The 20283-nt window shown below is 37.9% G+C and overlaps 1 protein-coding gene across 1 annotated transcript in view; it reads right to left on the bottom strand.

Moving 5' to 3' along the window:
• The window catches only part of fry (Protein furry), a 73256-nt gene extending 54365 nt beyond the window's left edge, over window positions 1-18891 (bottom strand). The window contains 5 exon segments of the mRNA XM_067101169.1: window positions 495-556; window positions 559-717; window positions 1304-1471; window positions 15556-15770; window positions 18785-18891. Of these exon segments, the coding sequence (XP_066957270.1) occupies window positions 495-556; window positions 559-717; window positions 1304-1471; window positions 15556-15751 (585 nt within the window). The 5' untranslated portion in view covers window positions 15752-15770; window positions 18785-18891.
• Between the last annotated feature and the right edge of the window lie 1392 nt (window positions 18892-20283).

The raw sequence follows: 20283 nt of genomic DNA, 5'->3' as shown, positions 1-20283 counted from the left end.
ATAAAGAAATCCCCTTCCAGTTTGAACCCTAACAGTTCAGACCAGTTTGAGGAATGTTAGTTAGCAGGTGTCTTATAAGAGACTTCATCAAGAAATCAAGTGGATTACAGTACAGGCAGTCCTCGGTTATCGGTGGGGGTTCCATTCTGGGGGCGTGATGATAACCAAAAATCGCCACTAACTGAAAATCGGCAATTTCAGCGCTTTTTCAGGGCTTATCAGCACCGAAAAGCACCGATTTTCGGTTAGGCACCTCTGTTAGGAATGTATCAGCGCCAGTACCCAATCATCGGCGCCGATAAGCGGAAATTGGCAATTTTCAGCCCAGAAAATTGCTGATTTTCGTCGCTAGACGTAAAACCGGATCGCCATTAACCGTGGACTGCCTGTATATACTTATTCTTAGATATCAAATATAAATTTGCACACATGAAGGAAAATCGCGCACCATACCCTGATGATTCAAGAGAGATCACCAAAACTAAACAACTTACAAGAGGTTCTTGCATAACCGTTTCAATTTTTCTTTCTGCCATCACAGTGTATTCAGCAAAGAGGTGCGCATAACGAACTCTCCAGGTCTTAAGTCCGTGTCAACGTGAACAGTTGCTGGGAACTGCGACCTCTCTTTTCGCGCTCCCCACGGCAGAAGAACAGACCCGTGACTGCCCGAGCTGCCTCCACCCCCGCCAGTTCCGCTGCCTTCGGTACTGGAGTCTAATGTGAAAGAGAAACATTTTCCATAGAGGAGGATGCAGATGAATCAGCTAAATATTTCTATGGTAATAATAATATTTAAAATATATAATTTCCTATCGGAACTGGAATATAAAATCTAGGCCAAAGACAAGGTGCTGGGACCTGTGATAGCTCTTGCTCACGAAGCAGCCCATAAGCGTCATTTAGATATTTGCAGTGAAGTAAAAGTCACGAATAAATGAGTAAAAATTTAATGGTATGAAAAGTGAAAATTGGTCATGAAACGAGGTCATCCAGCGCTGAAAATAATGTTGAAACAATTGTTAGCAAAGGTTGGAACGTAAGATTAATGAAAGAGAATATGAACGGAGGTACAGTAAAAGGAATGAAAGGGGTTGCAGCTAGGGGGCGAAGGGATGCCACAAAGAACCTTAAGTAATGCCTACAGTGCACTGCATGAGGTACACTGATGGCACTAACCCCCATAGAATTATATCCTTTTAACTGCAATGATAACCAAAATCACACAAAGCTGTACCATATACCATAGGCATTAAAAATTCACATATGAAAAATTCCAAACCATATTTGGTAAGAGACTTGCCTGACATAAGGGTGTGAGAACGCTCGGAGACAGGCTCAGCGGAATTTGTCCCGCTGTCGTGAGTTGATGACGACTGGTCGTTTTCATCGTCGCTGTTAATTTCAAGGAGTTCTTCCTGGCCTGCTTCTCGTCCGTCGCCTGGTCCTCTTTCTCCAACGTCATCGCCATCTAACAAAGTTTGTCTCATTAGTTTAATATACAAGAACTTAACAAACAAATGAAAAAAGTCTTGCTTCAATAAAGCAAATAGGTTGGGCACAGATGAAGAGCAAATCCTTATTCCAATGGCAAAAGTTTTACAGCAAACTAAAGATAGTGTATGCAAAAATATATAACCACAAAATAAAGCCATAATGTACTTCAATAAATATTCTCTTTAGAAAAAGATAGTGTTATCTGACCCTCCAAGCAAATAGTAATATTGATCTTAAAACCAAATCATAAAAAACAAGACATACTTGAATAAATAATCTGAGGTTTTGCAAGACTGTTGTTAGAACATCACTTAATTACACAAAACAGTTAGTTCTATTCAGTAGCAAATCTTTAAATCCTTTTCAGAAGGAAATGACGATGCTTCAAATTTACATTCTACATTATAAGAATGACAATGTTTCAAATTTACAGTCTACATTATAAAAGCAATTACATGTCATTATAGGAAACAAAAACAGATGCTATATCAAGTTCACTGGATTCAGAAAACAAAATATGAATGTATCTTGACAAAATTTACTGACATGACTAGCTGGAAAACAAACTTTCCAATTCAAAGAACCTGAGATACCTTTTAAAAGCTGATGAGATCTTCAGGACTTCCAATCAGACAAGTGTCATTAAAAGTAAAAAAAGAGATATGAAAGGATTTAAATGTTCAAGAAGTTATACAGTAACCCTGACTCCTAATAGCAAAGTAACTCACGTTCCTCTGGGAAAACCACATGGTCTGGAGCAAAGGAATCCCCAGTCCCTATAATGCGGTACACAGCTGACGTAACCTTCCTGATGGGAGTTGCTGCCACATTGTATGTTTGGCGAAGCATTTTGAAAGTGTAGATTCTTATGTTCACGTTTGGAATCAGTCCTTGCAGGTACTCCAGTGGCAGGCAATGCCACATGAGGAGTGATTTTTTGGCATGTTAGTTCATACCAGCACGGAATTGTGTCGGCACCAAAACGAAGCTTTCGTCTCACTTTGAACATATGCAAAGGTAATCCATGCAAGTGCTAACTCAGACTGGTTCCAAACAAGAGGACTGAGACACTGTTATCTACGTTATCAGCAGGGCCGGATAACTCTCATAGATACAGGGCGGGCACTAAGTCAAGATAATAACTTTGATAAAGAGAACCGATATTTTTGGCTCTTCGCTGCATCATTAACTGCCTCCCATCGAGAAGATAATTATTAAAGGAGTCTAGCTGCTGCCTTGAAATTTTCAGCAATACGTTGAAATAAAAAACATCCCTTTGTAAGAATAAGACGTTTGAAAATCAAATTTGGGAAAAAAAAGGCAATGATAGATAAGCAATTGTGCATCATCTTTAGAACGGAATAGAACAGAATGTATGGAATTTAGGCCAAGGGCCAAGCGCTTGGACCCATGAGGTCATTCAGCGCTGAAGTGGAAACAGACAATAAAAAGGTTTGTTGGGAGAGAGTGGAAATTAAGATGGATGAAAGAGAATATGAAAGGAGGTACAGTCAAAGGAATGAAAGGGGTTGCAGCCAGGGGCCGATGGGATGCTGCAAAGAACCTTAAGTAATGCCTACAGTGCACCGCATGAGGTGCACTGATAGCACTACCACCCAAGGGAAAAATACCACTGTACTCAGATGCTTCCTAATCTTACAATATCATTGAGTGGTATCACTGATTTTTATGTTTTTCAAGATATGACTGAGAACTTTGCAAAACCATCACAAGCCCTTAACCTATAGACATAGCTTAGTATTTTCAAGCAACAGATAATAAACAATGTATACAAATGAACTACACAACATCACATAGCATGTTTTGTCAACATTATTAAAGAGTTTAACTGGGCCAATGAGTCAAAACTGTGAATGCTCGTAACACTGACCTGAAGGGTTTTACTTTAATTCAGTTTTATTTTAGAACATGAAAAAAAAACATGGCTTAATCCAGTAACCAATTCAAAATTACTTCAATTCAGTGATTTTTTTAAATGAATGCAGCAAACCGACATTGGGTTTAACCTGTTAAAATCATTTTAGTACTGTATCAAACTTCCTCTTTGCATGGTGAGCCATAAAAGGAGTCTATCTTTTGTTTGTGAATCTGTGTTTTTGTTTTGTGCACTTCTTCTTGAATTCCATCTGGTCTACGTCTTCATCTGTGGCCTTTCTATAAGATTTTCCAGCCACTCATTCACTATTGAAAAATGCTCATAGCAGCATGAATCTTGAAATGGAGAAACAAATCCACAATTACGTGTATCTCTACAGAGAGCTGTCAGGAGTCTGTTCAATTCCCCTTTTTTAATCTGAGATTGAAAAGAGGAATCACAGATTCCCCAAAGCACTCTGTACAGATTTCTTTTCATATATATGTACCAGTAAATAAATGGATTTGTTTCTCCTAATTCACTATTATATAAAGTCTACCTGATAATAATGATGATCGCTTTTAGTGATCATCCGACTTTTGATACAAGTAAAGGTTAATTCACACCTAAAATCATAGCTATACGTAATGTGAATTTCAAAACTCCTAAATTAGTAAAAACTTAACAATATACAATACTCTACTGTACATACAAACATATGATGCTAAAAGTCCTGCAATAGCAACAAAGAAATTTTAGTAAGCCACTATAACAACAGATTCCAAGCACCTTATCTAACTGACAAAACCTTGCAAGAGCACTTTCAATACTTATCGCATTATTACACGAGATAATTTTTTTCCAACGCCAAACTAGATATGTCATCCTCTTCAGTATAAATCACGATCGTTGACAATGGACAATCGGAAAACAAACACCTCTTTCACATGGCTTCCCCTAAATATATCGGTTGCAGCAACACAAAGGGAGGGAGTTATGAAACCTCTAATGCATATATATGAAAGTCCATTGGTACGGAATTCTGTACTGTATTAAAAGAAGAAGAAGAGGAAGAACAGTGAATACAAATGTCACTCCCAAACATGGATGGTAATAGAGTGTCGTAGAAATCTGAACTCTTTGAACAAATACAACCCTCTGGAATGAAATGGAATATAAAATTTAGGCCAAAGGCCAGGCACTGGGACCTATGAGGTCATTCAGCCCTGAAAGGGAAATTGAAAGTACTAAAAAAGTTTTCAAGGTGTAACAGGAGGAAAACCTCGCAGTTGCACTATGAAACAATTGTTAGGAGAGGGTGGAAAGTAAGATGGAAGAAAAGGAATATGCGCAGAGGTACAGTAAAAGGAATGGCAGGGGTTGCAACTAGAGGCGGAAGGAACGCTGCAATAAACCATAAGCAATGCTTACATTGCACCATGCCAGGTGCACTGTTGGCACTAACCCCCTACGGGGAATAAAACTTTCCAAGGTCATTCCTCTTGGTCTCAGGGCCATTACAGCGACCAAAATTAAGAGGCTAAGTTATAGTACTAACAGAAAACAACAGTTTAAAGTAAAAATTACATACACTACACAGCACTGTATTTGTGCCATGGTCACTCAAACGTATTTCCCTGACCTTCCGCCAACTACCAAGGTAAGAATTTATACCATCAAAACAAATGATAACTTGTACGGCTTCCCCACTTGTAAAAACCTCTGAAATATCCAGCACAAGGCAGCACACATCTTCAATGCCATAACACATTGCACACGTTATCCGAGGGTATTATCTTAATACAACATCAAAAATGACACATATCAAGGTAAAACTTAGCAGATGACATTGAGGTTTAAATATTTTTTCTTTTTAAACTACTGTACAGTATTTAAAAAGAAAAAATATTATCCTTTGAACCTAGCAATTAGCTACATAATTTTGTGATCTTTTAAAGACAAAACTATGTAACTTGCTACATAAACTAATAAGAAATAAGAAAGTATAATTTACCATGGTAGCTCTATTCTAAATTACCAGTAGGAACAAAAATCTATCCTACAAAAAACCAAGTAAACTAACATGATTCTTGAGCTTACATTACAGCTGTCTCTATAAAACACTGAGAACTATGACGTCCTGCTTTCTGATAGAGGCCAAACATCATCATCAACTTAATCTTTACAATATTTCCAAAATTGGGATTCTAAAAATAGCAAAGAAACATACGTTGAATACAGTAAAGGAATATATGCAGACAATGCTGAACAACGTACATTATTACAAACCAATTATTACTACCAAAACATAATTACTATGGCTCAAAAGTAGTCTACAACCAACAAAGTAATTGTGAAGCCAAACTCTATAACAACGAAATCCGCCGCAGCGCACAATACCTTGTTTTGAAGTAATGAGACGATCAAGGAGTAGCTTTTTGAAGACGGCAACCCCAAGGACATTAATCTTTCGACTAAGACTGGGGGACAGTATGGGGGAGTGAACAGATGACCCCTCCCCGCTCGAGTGGAGGGAAGGACTTGAGGGGGTGTGGGCGATCTGTGCCCCTCCCTCCTTGCTGTCATCTTTGTTTCTCTGACTGCTCATTCAATGCATCCACAATTAGCATGCAAAGTAATCAGGATAACTTTTTAATGCGTTACATCAACGAAATGGGAACTGCTTCCCAAAATCTTGGGCCAAAGTACTTACCATTGCCTAGAAAATGAGGTTCGCAACTGCAAAGATTTTTTAACATTGAAAAGAAAGAGTGAAGTATAAAAACAAAACACAAAGAACTTGTAGATAAATGTTGATATACTAAGGAAAGTACAATCAATTTTACAGTGTATGCACATGCTACTTAATTTCAACATCAAACAAACTGAGAGAGAGAGAGAGAGAGAGAGAGAGAGAGAGAGAGAGAGAGAGAGAGAGAGAGAGAGAGAGAGAGAGAGAGAGAGAAATGTTAACTCTTATACTGTATATGCAAAACACTACTTAATTTCCAACTCAAATAAACCAAAGAGAGAGAGAGAGAGAGAGAGAGAGAGAGAGAGAGAGAGAGAGAGAGAGAGAGAGAGAGAGAGAGAGAGAGACCTTCGGAAGCCTACAAAGACGACAGGGTGACATGCAGTATATCATTCTTCACAGCTGCCGTTTTAGATTTAAAATTCAAAAGACATTGGGGAACAAACATCTCCTTTTGCAGCACTGTAGTACTTATAAGAGAGCCAAGGAAAGAAATCACAAAAACACGAGAGAGAAAGAGAAAAAGATTAAGATACCTATTCATATGATTTCATATTGTTTTTAAGATCAGCCAGAATCAGTAACATCTTACAACAGTCTGGTTGCATTAATCAAAGAAGGACGACTCAAGAATCCAACTTGCAATGCTATTCATCAGGGGCAAGTTGAGGGGAGGTCAACGCGGCATAAAAATCAAACTTGCATTTAATTAAAAATGAAAAATTTAAAGATAAAATTGTAAGCAACAATTTACACAATTCAAAATGGGATTCAAAATTGCATTACTAATTCAATGTTACACTGATTTAGTTTAAAAACTTCAATAAAAATCAAACTTGCATTCAATTAAAAATACAAAATTTAAAGACAAAACTGTAAGCAACAATTTATAGAATTCAAAATGGGATTCAAAATTGCATTACTAATTCACTGTTACACTGTTTTACTTAAAAAACTTGAGCAAAATTTTCAAATCCATTTTTTAAAAACCTGACAGTTAACTTTAATAATTAACTAAACAAACAGTAATAGTCAAATTAATTATATATATAACTTCATGAAACTTATTTCTCAAACAAGGGGACACGAAAGGTAAAAAACAAATTGGAATTGGCATTACTGAAAGTCTTGCAACTGACAATATAAAATCCATCCCAGACTCATTCACAATGCAGAAATCTTATACGTACAGCATTTGCAACAATCAGTGAAATAAATCAAGGCAGAATGGTGTAACTTGACTATCAGTGTCAAGGTGTATCCAGGAAGAAGCCCCTGGAAGCCTCCCTCAGGAAGCCTTCACAAAAAGTGAAAAAATGACGATGCATAAGCAGCTCCCTTTATTAGCATGATGACATAACGTATGAAGCCAGAAAATACACTCAGTATGGGAGTTTGGGACAATGCAAGCAATGTCATTGACACAAGGAATGAAGGCCCTGGTCGTGAGTGATATACTGTATATTATTACTGCATGACTATAATTATAATTACGTATTATCATTATTATTACTGGGGAAACACATCCACAGTTATGTATCTGTACAAATACATTTCAGAAATGTAGCTAAACAAGAGAGCTTTCAAGAATCTGTACAAATTTTCAAAAGCTCTCTGTTTAGCTTTGTTTTGAAATATATTTGTATGGGTACATAACTATGGATTTGTTTCTCCATTCTAAGACTCATGATACTATGAGAATTTCTTAATTATTATTATTATTCAATATATGGTGAACAACCACATTAAAGAGTACGCAAGATAAGCTCCTTAAAAATTCGAGCATTTTAAAATGTATATTGTCAAAATCACACCAAAATTAGGCTTTTCAGAAACTCCTGTTTCCTCCTTTAAAGAGAATGGAATAAAGACAAGGCAATGTATGAAGTACTATTTATATATGGCAGACAAACTGTCTCATAGCATGTGTGACACCCTGACTCCTTCTTGGATTAGTAGACTTCCCCCCTTAAGGATTATCATCGGTGGCAGGAACAATTTTTTGTTGAGAGTGCACAGAGGCATGGGTCACTGCACAAAGTCTCTCGAGACAGACTTTCCAAAATGACGCACATTACCGCATCTCTTCCCCAAGCCCTGACAATCAATGGTTCGACGGGATGTCTACTTAGCCTAGGGGACGACATATGTGTGAGATGGTCTGCCCGGCATTTAAATAACACCCAATGCATTAGTTGTTTGAATTACCACCTCTTTTCAGAAGGGCTCTGGATTTTCCATACAGCTTGAGAGGTCTGCTGTAATTTTTACCAACACAACTTAACGGAAGACGACTCAGTGAGCATGCGAAAGCGGACGCAGCTGCAAGAACACACAACCATAGAATGGAATAGAATATACAATTTTGGCTGACAGCTAAGCACTGGGACCTAAGATGTCATTCAACACTGAAAGGAAAATTGAGAGTAAAAGGTTACAAAAGTGTAACAAGGAAAACCTTGCAGTTGAACCATGAAACAATTATTAGAAGAGGGTGGAAAGTATGATGGAATAATAAATGAATGAAGTTAGAGTAACAGGAATGAAAGGGGTTGCAGCTAAGGGCCAAACTGCCACAGCAAAGAACCCTAAGTAATGCCTACAGTGCACCGTGTGAGGTGCACTGACAGCACTATCCCCTATGGGGACACACAACCCAAGGCCTACCTGTTGGGATTTTGTTTTTTTTAGACAATTCACTAACAATAAAAGCACACAAAGAACAAGTACTCCATATGTGAATGTATAGGTTCAGCCTCATGTCGAAACAAACTTATCTTTTTCTCTAACACTACTACAGTACAGGCAGTTCCCTATTATCGGTGGGGGTTCCGTTCTGAGGGTGTGATGATAACCAAAAATCGGCGATTTTTGGGGCTTATCGGCACCGAAAAGCACCAATTTTCGGTTAGCGGCACCTCTGTCAGGTATGTATTGGTGCCAATAATTGGGTATTGGCGCCGATAAGCGGAAACTGGCAATTTTCAGCGCTGAAAATTGCAGATTTTCGTCGCTAGACAAGCGCCATAAAACCAGATCGCCGTTAACGGAGCCCACCGTTAACCAGGGACTGCCTGCATTACTATTATTATGAAAGGATTTGTTTTAGAGAGGTGACCTAAACTGAAAAGCTAAGGTGGGAAAAGACCATGGTACAAAAAGACTGGTAAAAACTACTACCCAGTGAGTATCATTATAACTGTTATTATTTCCGATCAAGAACATGACAGTATGGTCAATTCAACAGACGATTATCATCACTATTATTGTGGTAAGGCTTCATTAACCCAGAATATATTTTTCAGAATGAAGCTTCGTTACCCCAGAATATATTTTTCAGAATGAAGCTTCATTACCCCAGAATATATTTTTCAGAATGAAGCTTCGTTACCCCAGAATATATTTTTCAGAATGAAGATTCATTACCCCAGAATGTATTTTTCCAAATGAAAATTGTTGCAAAACATACTTAAATTTTGGAATGTCTTCAGAATATCAAACAGAATACGTCCAATAAATCTCTGATACTTTACCACTTCATACTTGGGGTTTTCAAGATTTTTTTTTTTGTTTTGCAAATCATGTGTCACATTTTATCTCAAGAACACGGCTTCCGTGGCACTCGGTATATTATTTCCAATCAAAAAGTGTTAAATGTATGTCTTAACTACACAAACATGAAAATTCACAGAGAGAGAGAGAGAGAGAGAGAGAGAGAGAGAGAGAGAGAGAGAGAGAGAGAGAGAGTGTACAGCTCTCCACTAAAAAGCTAGACATGAACAGACATTCACGAAAACCACAGGCAGTCCCCGGTTATCGGCAGCATCGGTTATCAGCGATCCGGTTTTACGGCACTGTCTAGCAACGACGATAACCAGATTTTAGACACTGATTCCCGGTTATCATCGCTGATAACCGATTATTGGCGCTGATAACTGATTATCGGCGCTGATCACCAGTTATCAGCGGTGCTGATCACAGGTTATCGGCACCGATAACCAGGAATCAGTGCTATTATTGCCGATTTTCGGTTAGCGGCGATTTTCGGTTATCATCACGCTGTCAGGAACGGAACCCCGCCGATAACCGGGGACTGCCTGTAGAGCCTAATTTTTCATATTATAGTCATTGTTACTTTTGCTAAAAGTTGATCACTTCTCTGAATACCAGAAGGAACATATTCAGAGCAAGGTGACTGAAGGAGACATGTTTTAATAGCTCAGAAGACTCCCTCCCTACTCTGACAGTTAAGATATGGTACTTCTAAACTTTATGAAGAACTCCTCGAACTCAAGGGTTCTTGTGCTTCATTCCTTTAGTACTTAAAACCCAGCAGACAGTAATTTGTGCCTTAAAGGCAACACAAGACAGATTTTTTTTCCCCATAGGAGAGCTAATGAATAGGTAAGAATCTCATTGATTGCATGTCCATACACGTATTATGCGATAGCTTTGGAATTTCCATGGTTTCATGCCAATTCTATATAAAAATTAATAATGCTGGCAGACAAAGAAATAAAACATCACGCATAGAAACTTCTTACAAGGACCCAACTTCCTCTCAGCCATGGCATCTTGACATCTCACCTAATATAATGATCTATATACCATTTACAATATGGGATGGCTACTGTTCCAGCTACTACTGGTTTATGCACTGTAGCAGCTGTTTTCGATCTAGTCTACCCATTGTCTACCTTATTACAGTCTCTTCAAATACTATTGTACTGGGGAAAAGCACAATTTCACTTAATATATAAGTTTTCCAAAGGTAATGTATTAAGACTAAATCCTGACAGCTCTGACAGGTTTCCATCCACATTCTATGCAGTCAATTCCAGTGATCAGAAGGTAATCCAACCACAGCATCATCCCAAGTGACTCACGATCAGAGCACCATAATGTCCCAAACTAATGACCTCAAAGGATAGTATAGCCATGACATTGATATGTTAACACCCTTTCAAGCCTCCCTTCCCTCTTTGTTGAATGATCACAAAGGTTTGGTGGCTGCTGAAGCCAAAATCTAAATATTGACATATGAACAGCTACCTATCTGGGATACAAGGCTCAGAGATTTATGGGTTACAACGACACAATCTCAGTGTGATAGTTCCTGGTTTGGTATTAAGGGATGGACAATAATTTTAACAATTGTATGTAAAACACGAATATTAATATAAGCTGGAGACTTCAGAAAACCACTACACTATCTGGGTGCCTTTTCTCTACCAAGTAAAACTGTGTCTACGCCTATTCATCCTTCTGCTCGTACATAACTTGAAATCAATACGTATGGTTCTTGAAAACTTATTACCTACAAAACTATCAGCAATCATTATCCGAGAAAGACACAATTCTTTGGATAAAGTGAAAGGAGAGCCTATGGCTGAAGACCAATGTTGGTAAGATTCTTATAAGTCAAACCATGGTGGCAGTAGGCCTGGTTCCAAAACTGTGGTCATAAAAATATATAATCTCAAATTGGGAAAATCACATAAAATTTAAAAACAAAAAAGTGAAAAATATCAGAAAGGAGGAAGATTTATTCGAGTATTTTGGAAACATGAGGCCCGAAACAGTTAAAGGAATTTCACTGTCATTATCTCACACATTTGTCATAAAAAAAGTAAATCTCAAAATGACAAATTCACAGAATAAAATCTAAGGTGGAAAAAGTGATATAAAAAAAGAGGAGAATGTATCCTCACTTAGGCCTATACCAGAAACATGATAACCGAAAGAGTTTAAAGGAACCTTGCTATCAATATTTTATACATTTTCACCAACCATCATTATTCAATACCAGAGACTCCCGTTCATAGCTCATTTTCTATGCACCACCATTCTCCTCCACAGAAAATGAGGCAGAAACCAAAAGATAATGGTTAACTTATTTAATCTCTCCTGATAAAGCACGTGTCGACTACTTATAATTAAGCTTGTTCCTTCAAACCCATGGGTTAAAAAGAACATCGAGTCCAGCTCCTAGACTGCCATAAGGCCCCCCTCCCCATTACTGTACAATGAATTGTGAGCTACAGCTTTTTGGATTAGATTTGTATCTAAAATACTCCTAAACAGAACACAGTGTAAGGGATTTTCATACAAAATGAATGCAATGTTTTCTTGAGTTGCTGGGTAAAAAAAAAATCACAGTCAAGCTCCTGGACTGCCATACGGCCGTCCCGCCCCCATTACAATGAACTGCGAGCTACAGTTTCTGGTATGATATTTGTATATAAAAATACATCTAAACAGAAGAAAGTCCCAAGTATTTCCTACATAGAGCAATGTTATTTTTTTCCTTGTGTTCCTAGGACGATTAGGAAAATAATCACACGTCTGGGTTTCAATGACGTTTTGCAGACGGGAGACTGACATTACGACAGAATAAAGAATACAGTATGACAAAATACAGAATACAAGATGAAAGAATATAGAATACAGTAAGAGAGTACAGTCTTGGCTGTGACGAGAAGGAAGAAGGTGAAATAAAAAGAGTACAAATACAGCTGTACTCATGAATTTGAAGAAAGGGCAAGGATTGATAGCAATGTTGGAAAGTAGAGGGATTATTGATCATACATTTCAAGAAGACCAATTTAAATAAGTGACAGCATAAGAAATATTTCATTAGGTTTCATTAAAAGTTATACTGAAAAATTAACATGAACAAACAATGAGGAAAATAAACTGAGAGACTCCTCAAGTGTTTAATAAAGAAGACGAAAATGATGACGATGACTCCACAAAAACTAGTTTTAAAAATATTATAACACTGTATTTCATAAATTTTCAAAGTTATTTTACCTTACTTTTAATTTCAGTTTAATTCTTCCACAATACTTTTTTCCCCAAAAAACTTGATAACTGAATAAAAGTGCAACATGTCCTTAATCAGCTCTATACTATGCATATGAAAGGAATGATAGGCCTAAGCAGGGTTAACAAAGAGTGCCAATTATCACCAAAAGACAGGGATTACAAAAAGAGGAAAATAACTTAAATGACAGAGGTAGGAACTGATGTGACACGATATAAGGTACCTAGAGGGAGATGCAGGGGGGTTCTGGAGAGTGAGCTCAATAGTCTGATGCGTCCCAACATGAAGGCGATATGTGTACAGGGAAACCGTGTCTTCTGGAATGGCTGGAGAGGTATTGTTATTGCCAGCAATGTTGTTGTTACTGGCGTGGGGCATGACGAGCGGACGTCTCAAGTTTGGGGGGAGAGTCCTCGTTCGCTTCATCTTGAAACTCATTTTCATGTAGTCGTAAGAGATTACTTTAAACTCACAGAATGTCTAGAATGTCCAAAATGATAGATAATGCAGCCCGCTATGTTTGTAAATAGACGGAAGTATTCACCCTTTCCAAGCGCCAAACAGAAACGTCCAAAATGCTATCCCTGTGATGCAGACTGAATTGGAACATTGTATTATGTTGACGCACAGAATGATGAAACCACCTTAGTGCACAGGTTCTTCGCGACTAAGCGTGCCTGCCTCTGACAGTCCCCACACGGGTGGCGGCTCGTGGGGGTAAGCACGTGTGTTGGCAATGGGTTGTTGACGGAGAAGAAAAGCCCTCAGTGACACTGGGTAGAGTCCAGGAACAGTTTAAAGACAAAAGATTTCAAGATTTCTGAAATCCACTCAAAATTTGTAAGGTCTCAGTTTAAAAAATAATAACGCAATATGAGTTGCTGGATTTTAAGGAATGTACGACACAGAATATCAGAGCAAAGTACCAGCATACAAAACAAGAGGAAGTTACCTAACAAAAGAATCATAAAATAGACATCAAAGGAAAATGTATTCAGATTAAAATCAATTGAAGAAGTTGTGACGCAGCTCAAACCTACAAAATGGCCCTTTTACTGATTGCTGCAGATTTAACTCATCAGATCTGATTAAAATAACTAAAGATTACCCCAAAAAGAAGTATGAAAAGAACAAAGTGGCAACACCCTAACCACAGACTGAATAATCCCTTAACCTAATAAGAGGGGCTCAGAGCAAGTGAAAATGCGGCAACGTGGCGGGAAGCCCCACAAGACAATTACCTTGAGGTAGTTCCAGTTCCCACAATAGGTTAATGTATCACTCTACACCTCTGCCTTAAAACTCAGCCACATTGTCCTAACACAACCCTCTTATGCAATGCACTGTGAAGATAAAGCTCTTGTTTCAAAGTTCCCTATAATGTATTAGATGCTTCAGGTCAAGTTTGATGACAATTTCTGACTTGTTAACCACTGAATTTTGTTGCATGTTATTCCTAAAGTAATCGTATTCTTTTCCAAATAAATACAAGTTACTAACAACCATGGAATTCACACAGTGTCAAGAATGATGCAACTCTACAAAAACAATGTTTACATATATGGTGATACTTGGAAACCTTCCCACAAATATAACATTTTCTGTGTAACTGACATATCTAATTCTCTTATATTTCTCTGTGTAAATTGATGGGATTTGTGTTACTACAAATCAAAACTTATTTGTGTAAACAACATTCATTTCTTTAACGCAAACTAATCAGTGGTTTTTGTCTTGAAACAAAACATATGAAATCACTGTTCTATAAAAAAAATCCACAGTTTTTTTACTTTCACAACTGACACATATGATGAGGGAAGGAGTTGATTGATTTTGAGTTTCATTAACCATTTCTTGTCTTAAAAAATAGTTTTAAAAGATACACTAAACTGCATAATGAAAAAACAAACTTTACCAGTATTGTTGCAAAAATGTTTATTGATAAGGTATCAGTAACAAAATTGGTTAATAGACACAACAATTATTACAACATTTTAAGGCTTTAAAACTGCGAAATGGCCCTAACTTTATTACCATCCAGTTTTTGTGAAACATCAATGCAACAAATTTAGCCAACCCAGGTAGAGTCTAACATACGAGTGTATGAAGTGAAAAACAAACTGACTGAAGTGCTAGTTTCTCCATGTGTTCCCTGTTGCCATAACCATAAAAAGATAAATAATATACTAACTATGACAGAAAGCAAATTAACAGTTTTTTGCTTTGCATGCTGAAAACCAATGAATAACTCGGGTCCTTACCTTTCCATATGATGATTTTAAGACCTTACATGCACTTAAGGATTAAATCAACACAGAAAAAAAGCTTTTGTAAGACCTTACGTGCAGTTGAGGATTAAGTCAAAACAGAACAAAGCTTTCAAAGTCTAATAAGCTGTCATTCATGACTTTTCATAACTACAACAATTGGTTTCAATTTTTCTTAACTATAACAACTGGTTTCCTGAAATTGTAAAAAATCCTCCTCACAAAGAATTATTGGAACAGTGCCCTCAGCTTTATTCTTTGCCTTACACCATGCACAAAGGACTACATTAAGAAAGAGAGTCACTGGATAAAGCAGTGACTAAACTCTCGCGAATACCTGCAGGAGGTGGAGGTGTGGGGTTCATACTTGACGACAGGGAGGATATCGTGGAGGCTATGGTGGCCTGCGAGGCCGTGGAGGTGTGGGTTGCCGTGGTGATGACGGCTGCGACAGCAGGCAGGCTGGCAAGCACCTCCTCATTCACTGCCTGTGCCAGCCCGCTTTCCACACCTGGCTCGTCTGAGTCTGCCATTCTCTCCTTACATGTTTATCTGGGAACAAAACAAGTGTGGTGTATTGGAAGGGGTTGTGATCTATCAAACTTTATGTATAACATCAAAAGGAATGGATACACAGAAAAATCACTACATTATGTAGTTTAACAAGGCAATTAAATTTAATACAGGCAGTCCCCAGTCGTCTGCAGGCTCGGTTATCAGTGATCTGGTTTTATGGGGGTTGTCTAGCAACGAAAATCAGCGATTTTCGGCGCCGATATGCACCATTTTCCTCTTATCGGCACCAATAATCAGGTATTGGCGCTGATACATATCTAAGAGAAGTGCCAATCTCCGGTTATTGACACTGATACCCGGTTATTGGCGATTTTCGCTGATCATCACGCTGTCGGAACAGAACCCCTGCCGATAACCAGGGACTGCCTGTACCTATAACCTGTCTCTATGGGCTGATTTCCCTTTCGAGCCTCCTTTCATTTATAGCCTGCTGACTGTGTCCTTCAGGGTTTTCAGCTGAAGATTTAAAGAAAGAAGGAAAGTAAAGTCCTATATGAGTACAGTACCTTAAAATCTGTATCTCTTTTTTTAAATCATCTGAAGACTTATAAAATGATAAATGTTTACAACTGGACACACTTATCAATCAGTATTTAAGACTAAACACAAAACTAGAACGGTAATGATCCTATTTAAATAAAATTTAAAAAATAACTAAAATAATTCAGTCAACTATGGACGCTGTGACCCTTCCCGGCATCCTAACCAAACAGTTGTATTGAAATTATCTAGCAATTTAACTAAAGAAGTACTCAATCACTCACACTGCTCTACCATTAACAAAGTTTCTACAGTTTGCAATGATTCTCTGTGACTTAACAACTTGATTTTTAATATTTCAATTCAATCTTGATGCAGAAACAAGGGTAGTCACAATTATTTCTGTCACTCTGGCTTTTATTGGTAAGATTATGACTGAAACCCCTATCCAAGGCTCTCATTTCTGATACTTTTTTTAAACATATCATCAATCAGTGTGAATTATCTTACCCTCTGTAATGGGGCAAAGATGATTTTTCGGGTTTACACAGGGAAAGTGTGGCTACCCATGCAGTTAGGCAAACCACTGCACCACAAGACAAAAAACAGTGTTACTGTCCATCTTAGGGCTGGTGAATCATTGTAGAAAATACAGTGTGTAGTAAAAACGTCAAAAGTGTCCGGACTCTAAATATGTTGCATAAAATTATACAAAGAGAAAGAAATATTGGTTTGACTACTGTCTTTGGTCTCCAAAAACTCTCACCACGATGTATATGGAAGGAAATTCACCCTAATAACTACAAAAAAAACTGCCTAGTTTGATCCTTGGCCCTAAAAGTACTCCAACAATGGCTACAAGAATTCAGGGGTGAGCTAAGCAATTACCTGCTTATGACTATGAAACAGAATATCAAAGATCAAGTTAAAATAGGTTTGTTATGTCATTAACAAAAGAACCTTTATAACAAACAACCATTAACTTGACACAAGAATTTATGGACACGTTAACAAACCAGGGTAAAACTGAAGACTACCACTGTGGTTCCCCTGGTTCGGTAAGTAGCAGTTTAAGAGTAATATGGGTGCCATGTTTAGTACCGGCCCCGCCCCTTGGAGATGAAATGTATAAACATAAAAGGCAGTAAACATCATCAACACTACAAGAACCTATTTAACAAATAACGGTAGAACTATATAGTAGCTCCGCGGCGGCGACTGCCTTCTAACGTAACTTTTTCTACAGTTTTTTGGTTGCTAATTATGAATTTACCTTTAATTTTTGGCGCTCAAGTGTAATTAACCTGAATTAACCAGTGCAGTCCATCCAACAAGACAGAGCACAGGTACGTCTGTTTCGGCCGGTTCATATCCCGTCCAGCAAGTGCAATAATTTGTTAATGTATGGGTACCCAACCTCCCCCGGGCCAGTACTAAACACGGCGAAGGGACATTCCATTTGGCTGACAACAAACAGATGCACCGCCAGTATCAGAACAACTAAAAGTGTAGAAAAAAACCAGCTGAAAAGGTAAAAACAGGCACGGAGCTAATACATAGAATTACCCAAATAACCATTAACTAGACACAGAATTTTATGGAAATGCTAATAAACCAGGCATGTCAGTTGCAAGTGCGAGCAAATGCCACAAACAGACTCATCATCACCAATGTAAATATTTAGCACACTGCAGCAAAATGCTGTCAAACTAAAGTGCACAAGTAATCAATATTCTTGCATTTTGAGACCAGCAGTGAAAATTTCACTATAATGCAGGAAATTTTCAGGGGCAATGTTGCAAAATGGCTTATGGAAGGATGTAGAATATATAGGGTTTAGGCCAAAGGCCAAGTGCTGGGACCTATGAGGTCATTCTGTGCAGAAACAGAAATTGACAGTAATAAGGTTTTAAAGGTGTAAGAGGAGGAAGAAAACCTCGCAAATGCACCATGAAACAAATGTTAAGAGAAGACGGAAGGTAAGATGGAAGAAAGAGCATATGAACGGAGGTACAGTAAAAGGAATGAAAGGGGTTGCAACTAACGGCCAAAAGGACGCTGCAAAGAACCTCAACTAATGACTACAGTGCACCGCATGAGGTGCGCTGACGGCACTACCCGCTTCCGGAGGCAAAATGGTTTGGCAGAAGGTATATGCCAGTATAACCTACCTAAAGTAGCCATGACTCGGTTACAGAAGAAGGATGTATGACTCATCCTATGCAAGGGCAAGGATTGATTTCCTAGAATATATAAACAGGGGGGGCATCGCTTAAGAAATAACGAGTCACAATCTTAAAAACTGTTTTGGAAAATATTTAAAATACACTAAAAGACATCGAACGCTTTCCTATCTTATTTCGTTTGTTGACATTTCCCGACAAAGCAAGACATGGCCTCAAGGTCCTAACAAATAAAGGCAAAACGGCACCGAAACGCGACATTATATGGTCTGGGTATAATTCACAAGCACTAGCCTTAATATTATGCTCTATTTAAGAGGTACGTACCTTCGCTGCAACGAAAATCACGCTATATTAACGATAGCTCCGTACGCCATCCACAAAATGTCATATCGACAAGTTTTGGTAATAAAGTGCCCGTCAGAAGAAGTGACGTCCGGAATGGTGTGTCTTCGAATACTCGGCTTTAAATTTAAACTATTATGGGTTATTACACTTATAACTGCGATCCACTTAATTTTTAATATTTAAATTTGTACTATATATATATATTCTTAGTATATTGAATAAATTTTCTATAAATAATACATTTTTAAATCGTCATCCGAAGATACATTACTAAATCTCAGCGCTATTATCTTCAGACGGGTTTCATTTAGTGGCTGACTGTATTGTAAACATTACACCCAAAGCTATTGTCTATGACGAGCTATGACCGTAGAATTTAATTGTATATTGTATTTGTCACTGTATAAAATTAATGGACCCGTGACGTGCCATTTATCCCATAACTATTTGTCAAATATAAAAACGCCATAGTTTATTATTTACTACGTAACTCATTACAGATATTGACGTGAAGATTTCTTTTGTTTTTATCTGCTGAAAGGAATATAATGTATATAAAAATACTGCATTGTTTCAAGGAAATAATTATCATAAAATTTCTTTTTTTTCTGCAACAAATATTTGTGACAGCCACGGGATATTAGACTTGGATGATTTTTCAGTCACTGAACAATGACCGTCTATGCCGTGTTCTTTAAATCTGATAGCGCATTGCTGTCAAAAGTCTGTTGTGTAATCGTGCAACTCTCTCTCTCTCTCTCTCTCTCTCTCTCTCTCTCTCTCTCTCTCTCTCTCTCTCTCTCTCTCTCTCTCTCTCTTTGTATATTCATGTTAAATTTATTGCTGTTCCCCCGTCCGCTTCCAACGCGTTGAGGCTTTACGGTAATAACCAGGAAGAGAGAGAGAGAGAGAGAGAGAGAGAGAGAGAGAGAGAGAGAGAGAGAGAGAGAGAGAGACGTTATTAAAGAGGTAAATTGGGCCTGACTGTTCTTCTGGGCCAACTTTCAGCACAGTCCCGAAAAAGCATCTCCATAGACATAATCTGAAGAAAGCTTGTAAGAAGGTACAGACTTTCAGATAACTGTTTTGAAAGTTACTACGAAGCCCTTCTTCCTTCTACACGCGTAATGATAATTGCTTTAAGTTCATGGAGGCCGTTTTTAACCTAATGACGGTTTTCTTTACAAAATATTATCATTGCGCCTCTCTAATTTAGGCAGACATTCCTGAAATGAATACAAGAACAGACAATATCTTCCTTTTTACAAAATGTATAGGCCTAACAATTTAGCCTGGAGGAATCTTGTTGGCTGGGCTTCTGACGTGACGTCATTGCTGTTTACACCGTTCATAGTGGACGTTATTCATCTATGACATGATTACCGTTACCACACACACACACACACACACACACACACACACACACACACACACACACACAGGAGTTCATTTTTATTATCGCTACCATCATCGCCTCC

The sequence above is a fragment of the Macrobrachium rosenbergii genome, chromosome 56 (genome assembly GCF_040412425.1).
Source record: "Macrobrachium rosenbergii isolate ZJJX-2024 chromosome 56, ASM4041242v1, whole genome shotgun sequence".
Lineage (NCBI taxonomy): Eukaryota > Metazoa > Arthropoda > Malacostraca > Decapoda > Palaemonidae > Macrobrachium > Macrobrachium rosenbergii.
The sequence above is the reverse complement of the archived record's forward strand: the minus strand, read 5'-3'. Positions and strand labels throughout refer to the sequence as shown.